At 57.2% G+C, this 9,326-nt stretch overlaps 1 protein-coding gene across 4 annotated transcripts; it reads left to right on the top strand.

The window, feature by feature from the left end:
* The first annotated feature begins 1,561 nt into the window (after positions 1–1,561).
* On the top strand, positions 1,562–9,116 carry LRFN3 (leucine rich repeat and fibronectin type III domain containing 3). Of its 4 annotated transcripts, none has more exons than XM_027514207.1 (4): positions 1,562–2,642; positions 2,755–2,856; positions 4,115–5,551; positions 8,483–9,116. In XM_027514207.1, exons 2-4 carry the CDS (start codon positions 2,762–2,764, stop codon positions 8,946–8,948), a joined length of 1,998 nt encoding a protein of 665 aa, XP_027370008.1. In that variant the 5' UTR covers positions 1,562–2,642; positions 2,755–2,761; the 3' UTR covers positions 8,949–9,116. The 4 variants fall into 4 exon arrangements, with proteins under 4 accessions (XP_027370008.1, XP_027370006.1, XP_027370010.1 ...); XM_027514205.1 differs by having other exon boundaries at positions 4,112–5,551; XM_027514209.1 differs by lacking the exon at positions 2,755–2,856.
* The last annotated feature ends 210 nt before the right edge of the window (positions 9,117–9,326 follow it).

The following is a 9,326-nucleotide window of genomic DNA, read 5'->3' as shown; positions in this document are numbered from 1 at the left end:
TCTCCCCCACCTCTGCCACTGCTGTAGCATCTCTGAAACTTCTCATCCTTTTCCTGAGTGTCTGAGAAACCAGTATCTGTTGTACTGGGCCAGGAGCACTGATGAACTTTGCTAATGATCGGGAAAGGCGGGCCCTAGAGCTGAGTTAATTTTAGCTGCAATTTTTCAATACACACAAGTGGAAGGAGCCAAAAGTCTGTTCTGAAACCTTCAGCAGAGCTAGTGATGCCAGGGTGGATGTGCATTCATGCCCCCGCCCCCAACAGGGTTACTTTACTCCTCCACTCAGATGGGGGATTCTGGGGTAGGGGGAAGGGTTTGTGATCAGGTTCCCCCAGGGTAGGGTGATGACCATGAGCCAAGGGTGTGTCCTCCTTGGACCAGGGCTCCCAAAAGATTAGGTCCCCCAGGTTGCTATAACCAAGTTCCGAGGCCAGGCTTGTAGACCACGGCCCACATCCCTCTTCCCGCAACACCATCTGCCAGGAAACACGTGGGATCCCCCCACCCTCATCCTCTCCTCCACTATCCTCCGCGAGCATCAGCACAGGCAGACACCACTCCTGGTGAGTCATGTGTTAGTACGATTCTAGTAGGATATTCTGCGGGGCAGTGGACCTGAGTTGAGGAGGGGGAGGCAGTGGATATACTTTTCTGGGTCAACCCAGCCAGCCCCCTGCCTCTGTTCCAATTCCTATCTTCTCCTTCCTCCATGGGATATCTGGCCAGTGTGACTTGACATCTAGCTCTATTTCCAGAGACAAGTTTTCCCCTTGCAGCCAATGCAAAGAGCCTCGGGACAGAGCAGAGTCTCCACACTGGCCTGAAAGATCAGGCTTGATACAGGCAGGGCCCAAGCAAGGAAGTTCCACCTAAAGGACATCCCAGAGAGGTGATGCTGAGACAGGAAGGCAGAAGGGGACAGGCTTGGGGGGCAGAGGTCTCTGGGATAGAGAATCACATTCAAGGCTGCGAGTGAGAGCTGGACACACACAGATACACACACACACACACACACACACACACACACATCCTCACAGCTGAGTTGCCCAGCTCAGTCTGCCGCTGTCTCTCCTTCAGTCTCTGCCTCTTTGACTATCTCTATGTCTCTTTGTCTATCTCTAACTTGTACTGTCCCTCGTCTCTTTTTTCTCTTTCTGGGTCTCTGTATCTCCATCTCTCCTTGAATATGTGTGTCTTTTCCTATCTCTCTGTTTCTGCCTCTCTGATTCTGCTCCTCTCTGTCCCTCAGTCTAAGCCTGCCTATCTTTCTGTCTCTGTCTTTCTCTATCTCTGTATGTCTCTCGGTTTCAGTCTCTGTGTCCCTCTCTGTCTTCCCGACTCTTTATCCAAGGATTCTCTCTCCCAAGGAAAGCCAGGACGACTCCATGAAAGGTGGGGCTAGGGGCGCGCCTTTGAGAGAGGGGACCTGCCTACACCTTTAAGCGCGGGCGCGCGCGGGGACTGCGCCTTTAAGCGCGGGCGCGCGCACGGCCCTGGGTTCCCGGCGAGGAGGCCGCGGGAGCGCCCGGACCCGGCCCGCCTGCCCGGCCCCCGCCCGGCCCCCGCCCCGGCCCCGGCGGGGGAGGGGTCTCTGAGCGCGGCCCCTCCCCCCTGCGTCCCGGCCTTTGCTGCGGTGCCCCCACCCCGTGTGTCCCTGTCTGTCCGTCTGTCCGCGCCCAGGCCTCGCCCCACCCCGGCCCCCGGGGCTGCCTGGCCGCTCCCCCCCGCCACCGCAGCCGCCCCCCTCCCTCTGGACCAGCCCCCGCTGCATCCCGCGAAGCGAGTGGAGCCGCCGCCGCCCCACAACCAGGACCCGCGCCCCGAAATTGGGGAGCCTGCACCCCGAGATTGGATCCAGAAATCTGGAAACCTGAGCCCTGGAGCCTGATTTGGGGCTGGGACCCCAAGACCTGGAGCCTGAACAGCAGTATTTGGGGCTGAAATTGCAACATCAGTCCCTGGGACCCCAAGATTTGGAGCTGGAACCCCAAGAATTGGAATATGTACCCCAATATTTGGAGCCTGAACCTCGAGATTTGGCATCTGAATCCCCAAATTTGGAGCTGAGCTCTGAGTTCTATGCCTGGGACATTCAAATCTGGGACTGGATTCTCATTTCTACACCCTGGAGCCTACTATTTGAGACTCGAACCCTGAAATTTAGGCCTCAGAGTCCAAGATCTGAACCCTGGCATTGCAAAGGGCCTACCTGAGTTTGGGCCTGAAATCCTTGCTGCTAAGCTGAATGCTGAAATTTGGGGTGAATCTTGACTCAGCGCCCCAATATCTAAACCCAGAACTCTAGCATCAAATCCCAAGATTGGGCTTGGGACTCAGATCTTAGACTATCCATCTGTCTGTTTAGCATCCCAAGACTGGAGCTGGGAGACGGTGACTCCGGGCAACCCAAATTGGGGCCTGGGTCCCTAAAATTGAGCCCTTAAGAGGCCCAATATTTGGAGATCTAAGACCCTAAGTATCAAGGTCTGGAGATTCTTTGGCCATAAATCTGAGCAGAGACACAACAGACAGAGGCTTTGGGAGAAGGGAAGGCATGACCAGGCACCCCCTCCAGAGCCCTGACCCCTGACCCCTCGGAGCTTGAGGATTCTTGCTCCCTGGGGCGGCTTCCAGCTCAGGTAAGGCTACTGGGAGACCCTGTGGTGGGGAGGGACTTGGGAGGAACTTCATCGCTGGGGGTGGAGGTAAGGAGGACCATGTCCCCCCTGGGCACCCTTGGAATTTCCCCAGGGAACAGATGTCCCTTCACAAGAGTCTACCTCGAACACTGTGGACATTTGGCCAGCCCTGCCCCTCTCTGACCTCCTCATCCCCAGCTGATGGCATCTCCAGGTCTGTGACTGCCCCCCTCCCCACACCCCGCTCAGGCTCTCCAGCTTCTTCTACCATCTGTCTTATTTGATCATCTCCAGCTGCCTCTTGTGTCCACCACTCCGCTCTCCAGTCTCCTTTCTCCATCTCTTCCTCTCACTGATTATCTCTATTCACCTCTTCTCTCTCTGATCATCTTTGACACTTAAGTCCGCTGGCTCTTCTCCCTGGCTACCTCCTGGCCCCCACTCCTCTCTGACCATCTCTGTCTGCCACTGCTGTCTTTAATCATTGCCTTTAACACCCCTGTCCACAGCATCTCTCTCCAGCCACCTCTGTCTACTGTTTCACTCAATGACCACCCTTGACATCTCTGTCTGTAGTACCTCTCTCTAATCATCTTTCAGCAGCTCTCTTACCTGTGTCTACCCCTGACTCTAAGCCTTGACCCGTGACTGTCTCTGACCATCTTTCACCATCTCTCTCTATCTTCTGTCTCTCCTCTCTGACTTCCTCTATCCACCTTTTCCTCTGTCTAACCATCTTTTACTGTCTCTCTTGTCCTCTACCTACTCCTGACTCCAACTGCCAGTCTCCAACCATCCTGGCCGTCACTGACCACCTCTCTTCTCTCAATCTCTCTTGCTCATTGATGCTCTCTGATCATTTCTAACATCTCTGACTGCCTTTCCTGTCTCTGGTGCCCTCTCCCCACACCCATCAGTCTCACCAGCTGTCCCGTCTCCATCTGTCTCTGACATGTCTGTCCCCTCCTCCTCTCTGACCGCCTCTCTGCCTTTTGACCCTTTCAGACCATCTTTGACCATCTCTCCTGGATCTGGCCACCCCTGCAACTTCCCCTCTTTTTGGCCACTCCTCATCTTCATGACCATCTCTAACAACCTCTCTTGTCTGGTCCTGTCTGGCTACTCCTAATCATTCCCACTGCCTTGACCACCTCTTCTCTCTTTTGCCACGTCTCGCCACCCTGATCACCGCTCCTGTTCTCTGCCTGTCTCATTTCTAATCACCTCTCTTCCCTCTGACTTTCTTTGTTCATTTCTTTTCCCTCTCTTCCCTCGTGACACACCTCTCTGAGTCTTTAACCATCTTCTCTGGCTTCTGGTCTGTCTGACCACTCCTCTGTGACCATCGTTGATCAAGTTCTCTGCTCTCAGCCCACTATGACCCTCTCTTCTGGTCCCAGACCACCCCGACCCCCTCCAGCACCCCACTTCTGGCCTCAGCCTGCCCTAACAACCCCTCCTCTTCCCAGCAGGCCGCCCCTGCCCGCGATGGCCGTCCTCCCGCTGCTCCTCTGCCTGCTGCCGCTGGCCCCTGCCTCATCTCCACCCCAGCCAGCCTCACCCAGCCCGTGTCCCCGGCGCTGCCGCTGCCAGACACAGTCCCTGCCCCTAAGCGTGCTGTGCCCGGGGGCAGGCCTCCTTTTCGTGCCACCCTCGCTGGACCGTCGGGCGGCCGAGCTGCGCCTGGCGGACAACTTCATCGCGACTGTGCGGCGCCGGGACCTGGCCAACATGACAGGCCTGCTGCACCTGAGCTTGTCCCGCAACACCATCCGCCACGTGGCCGCCGGCGCCTTCTCAGACCTGCGCGCCCTGCGCGCGCTGCACCTGGATGGCAACCGGCTGACCTCGCTGGGCGAGGGGCAGCTGCGCGGCCTGGTCAACCTGCGCCACCTCATCCTGAGCAACAACCAGCTGGCGGCCCTGGCGGCCGGGGCCCTGGACGACTGCGCCGAGACACTGGAGGACCTCGACCTCTCCTACAACAACCTGGAGCAGCTGCCCTGGGAGGCGCTGGGCCGCCTGGGCAACGTCAATACGCTGGGCCTCGACCACAACCTGCTGGCTTCCGTGCCCGCCGGCGCCTTTTCCCGCCTGCACAAGCTGGCACGGCTGGACATGACCTCCAACCGCCTGACCACCATCCCGCCGGACCCGCTCTTCTCCCGCCTGCCGCTGCTGGCCCGGCCCCGCGGCTCACCTGCTTCCGCCTTGGTGCTGGCCTTCGGCGGCAACCCCCTGCACTGCAACTGTGAGCTGGTGTGGCTGCGGCGGCTGGCGCGGGAGGATGACCTGGAGGCCTGCGCCTCCCCGCCGGCCCTGGGTGGCCGCTACTTCTGGGCAGTGGGCGAGGAGGAGTTTGTGTGCGAGCCCCCCGTGGTGACCCACCGCTCACCGCCCCTGGCTGTGCCTGCTGGTCGGCCAGCCGCCCTGCGCTGCCGGGCGGTGGGGGACCCCGAGCCCCGCGTGCGGTGGGTGTCACCCCAGGGCCGGCTGCTGGGCAACTCCAGCCGGGCGCGCGCCTTCCCCAACGGGACACTGGAGCTGCTGGTCACCGAGCCGGGAGATGGCGGCATCTTCACGTGCATCGCAGCCAACGCAGCTGGCGAGGCCACGGCCGCTGTTGAGCTGACCGTGGGTCCCCCACCGCCCCCTCAGCTAGCCAACAGCACCAGCTGTGACCCCCCGCGGGACGGGGAGCCTGATGCCCTCACCCCGCCCTCTGCTGCTTCTGCCTCTGCCTCTGCCAAGGCGGCTGAGGCTGGGCCCCCTACTGACCGTGGTGTCCAGGTGACGGAGCATGGTGCCACAGCGGCTCTCATCCAGTGGCCAGATCAGCGGCCTATCCCGGGCATCCGCATGTACCAGATCCAGTACAACAGCTCAGCCGACGACATCCTCGTGTACAGGTGCAGGGTCCAGGCGGCGGGCAGTTCAGGTGGGGGAGCGAGGTGGAGGGAGGGCTGGAGGAACACCTACTGATACCCCAGGCTGCAGCACTGGAAGTGAAGCCGCAGGGTTACAAAGGAAATAAGGCAGAGAAGGCAAAAGGAATGTGACAGCAGTGGTAAAAAAGAAAGAAGATAGCAAAAGTAAACAGTAACACACAGAAAAAGGAAATCCGGCAGCAAGAATAAAACATAATCGGACTTCCCTGGTTGCCCAGTGGTTAGGATGCTGCGCTTCCACTGCATGGAGCATGGGTTCAATCCCTGGTTGGGGAACTAAGATAGATCCTGCATGCTGCAAGGCGTGGCCAGAAAAAAAAAAAAAAATAGAAGTTTAACTGGGCAGCCGGGGAGGCAAGATTGAAGGGATACGAGCAGATTTAAGTTGTAAAGAGAACTAAGTATTTCCAGATGACAGCTAGATTCAAGTCAGGCTGCAGGAAGAAAAAGAGATCAAGCAGGAGGGCCCAGGGATCGTGGAGAAAATGGAGTGAGGCAGCCCAGCTGCAAAGGAACTCAGTGCATGCTCAATCACTTCAGTCTCTGACTCTTTGCAACCCTATGGACTGTAGCCCGCCAGGCTCCTCTGCCCATGGGATTTTCCAGGAAAGAATACTGGAATAGATTTCCATGCCCTCCTGCAAGGGATCTTCTCGACCCAGGGATCGAACCCACATCTCCTTGCAGGTGGATTCTTTACCCACTGAACCACCTGGAAAGCCTGCAAAGGAACTCAGACCAGAGGTTAAAAGGAAAATGGGGGAGGAGGTTATAGAGAGATTAGGCTTTGGGTTTGTACAATGTGCCCTGCTCCATGTGTTTGGAGTTCTAACATGGTGACATCTCAGCTTTTGGGTTTTTTTTTTCCGAATCATATTCAAGCTAGCTCAAGCTCCACCACTGCTAGGTGAACAGGACTGCTCAGTCTGCCATTGCTGGGGACTCCCTACTCCCTTCTCCCTTCTCTTGCTGCAAACAAAACCTGGGCTTACACACTGCAAGAGTGGGTTACCATGACAGTCATCCAGGCAAGGTTGGAACATCCACTGTGGCCACATGTGGTCACTGATGGTGGCTGTAACCCAGGTGCAACTGACACGTCTCACCCAAGTCCAGCTTTGCATGGATGGCTGGGGATGGCTCCCTCTCCTCACTATCAGGCTGGCCCAGGGGTACTGCCCCTGACACCCGGCTGCGGAGGAATGGGCCTCCCAAGGTCTGGGGTCCATGCCTTGTAAACCCAGTATCTGGGTTCCCTTTGCCTCCCCACAAGCCAAAACCTCCAAAGGTAATCACTTGATTTCTTTCTCAGTCAGTCCTGGAAATCCAACCAGCTTTTCTCCATTCCATTTCAAAGACAGCCATCCTCAGTCGATTCCACAGAGGGCCCACACCTGAAAATCACACAAGTCCCATCCACCTTGCTGGGCGAGGTGAGGAGGATGGGACAAATGCTCTCCCAGATCGTCACCCTCCTAGAGACAGAGTTCCCTCATTAAAGCCACTGAAGAGTAAAACAGGGATTATAAAACAAGTTAAATCTCCAACAGTGCGCCCTGCTACAAAAGGAAATATAGTGAAATTGGGTACTAAAGATAAAAGGAAATGGAAAAGATAAGGATAAATTGAAACCAGGCCAGAGAGATAAAAGAGAATCAGGAGACAGAACTGGAACGAAATAAGGCAACAGGGAGGAAAAGAACTCAGCAGCGATGACTGAGGCGCATCAGTTTAATGAAAACAGAGTCAGATGACAGGGCTCTCTGGCAAGCAGGCTACGGCTACAGCAGTAATAATACGGTAGTGAGGCCCAGGGGACCTTCATTGGCAGGTTAGAAGGAAATCGGGCATCAACACAATGGGGGATTCAGGCGGTTAGATTAGAGAGAATTCTAGCTTTCCACTAGAGGAAAGTCAGGCAGTTGGGAAAGTGCAACCAAGCCCCACATGGAGGAAAGTCAGAGGGACAGAGAGAAATGAGGTGAGGGCCTAGAGGGAGATGTGGAGGTGGGATTAGAGGGAAATTGGATGGGGCAGGGGGATGGTAGAAGGAAATGGGCATCAGGTTAGAGGAATACCAGGCAGCCTCTTCCCTGGCAGTCCAGTGGTTAAGACTTCACCTTCCCAAGCAAGGGGTGCAAGTTAGATTCCTGGTCTGCGATCTGAGATCCCACATGCCTCCGGGCCAAAAAAAACAAAACAAAGAAACAGTATTGTAATGAATTCAGTCAAGACTTTTAAAATGATCCACATAAAAATTAAAAAAAAAAAAAGAACAAAACTGGGAACAGAGTTGAAGAGATGTCTGGCTGGAGGGAACTCGGTGCTGGGCTGGCCGGAAATGGGGTGAGAGACTTGGGGAATTCAGGCGATGAGCTGGGGTGGGGGAGACCAGAGTGAAGTCAGGCAGGGGAGTGGAACAAAACTGGGCAGTAAGCCTAGAGGGAACTTGGGCTGCAGGCTTGGAAAAAATGCTGGAAGGGTGGCAGTGCAGGAGGGGAACCAGGCAACTGGATATAAAATGAAACCACACTTGGGGGGCAGTGGGGCTCACGGCAAACTGGGCAGCAGAGTGGAGGGGAAGCGGGCACTGGTGAGAATGTAGGCACTGAGGCCAGAGGGAGATCAAAGGGACATTTGAGCAGCAGGAAAATGAGAAGGTCCACTGGGGTAAAACTGGCTTAACAGAATGGAGGGATGTCAGGTGGCTGAAGGGTATCAAACCAGAGGGAATTCAGGCAGTGGTTACAGGGACCTCAGGGCCTAGGATGAAATGAGGCAGTGGCCTCGGGTAGCGGGTGGAGGGGATCTTCCAGACTGGAGGGTTGGGGCAGGGTGCAGGGTGGGTGCTAGGCAGCCATTGACTTGACCCCCACCTGCCTGTCCCTCCAGAATGATCCCGGCCGAGAGCAGCTCCTTCCTGTTGACGGACCTGGCGTCAGGCCGCACCTACGATCTGTGCGTGCTCGCCGTGTACGAGGACAGCGCCACGGGGCTGACCGCCACACGGCCGGTGGGCTGCAACCGTTTCTCCACCGAGCCGGCGCTGCGGCCCTGCGGGGCCCCACATGCGCCCTTCCTGGGCGGCACCATGATCATCGCGCTGGGGGGTGTCATCGTGGCCTCCGTCCTGGTCTTCATCTTCGTGCTGCTCATGCGCTACAAGGTGCACGGCGGCCAACCCCCCGGCAAGACCAAGGCTTCCGCGCCTGTCAGCAGCGTGTGCTCCCAAACCAACGGCGCCCTGGGCCCCATGCCGGCCCCGCCGGCCCCTGAGCCCTCTGCACCCAGGGCCCACACCGTGGTCCAGCTGGACTGTGAGCCGTGGGGGCCCAGCCACGAACCCATGGGACCCTAGCTTCGCGCCCACCTCTACGGCCCAGAAGGGCCCCCCCGCCGGGGTGGCAGGACCCAGACACCCCGTGGGACCTGGCCTCGGACTCACCAAATTGCTCACGGTTTTTAAAACTCTGACGGGGAGGGTGTCGGGGGCACCGGGCACAACAAGAAAGTCCTATTTTTCTAAGCTTGGGCCTGGGCCCTTGCCCTTGTCTCTGTCTGTTGGGGTGGGGGTTCATTCAGGGGTCTGGAATGGGACGCCTCCCCTGGGGAGAGAACCGCCCTCTCCCGGCCCCTTTCTGTCTGAGGTCCCTGGATGAGCCTGAAGACAGGTCATCCCTTCACTCTGCAGACATTCCCTGAATGTCCTCTCTGGGTCTGCCCTGTGCTGGGTGAC

Source organism: Bos indicus x Bos taurus, chromosome 18 (genome assembly GCF_003369695.1).
Source record: "Bos indicus x Bos taurus breed Angus x Brahman F1 hybrid chromosome 18, Bos_hybrid_MaternalHap_v2.0, whole genome shotgun sequence".
Taxonomy (NCBI): Eukaryota; Metazoa; Chordata; class Mammalia; order Artiodactyla; family Bovidae; genus Bos; species Bos indicus x Bos taurus.
This window is presented reverse-complemented; position numbering and strand designations above follow the sequence as displayed.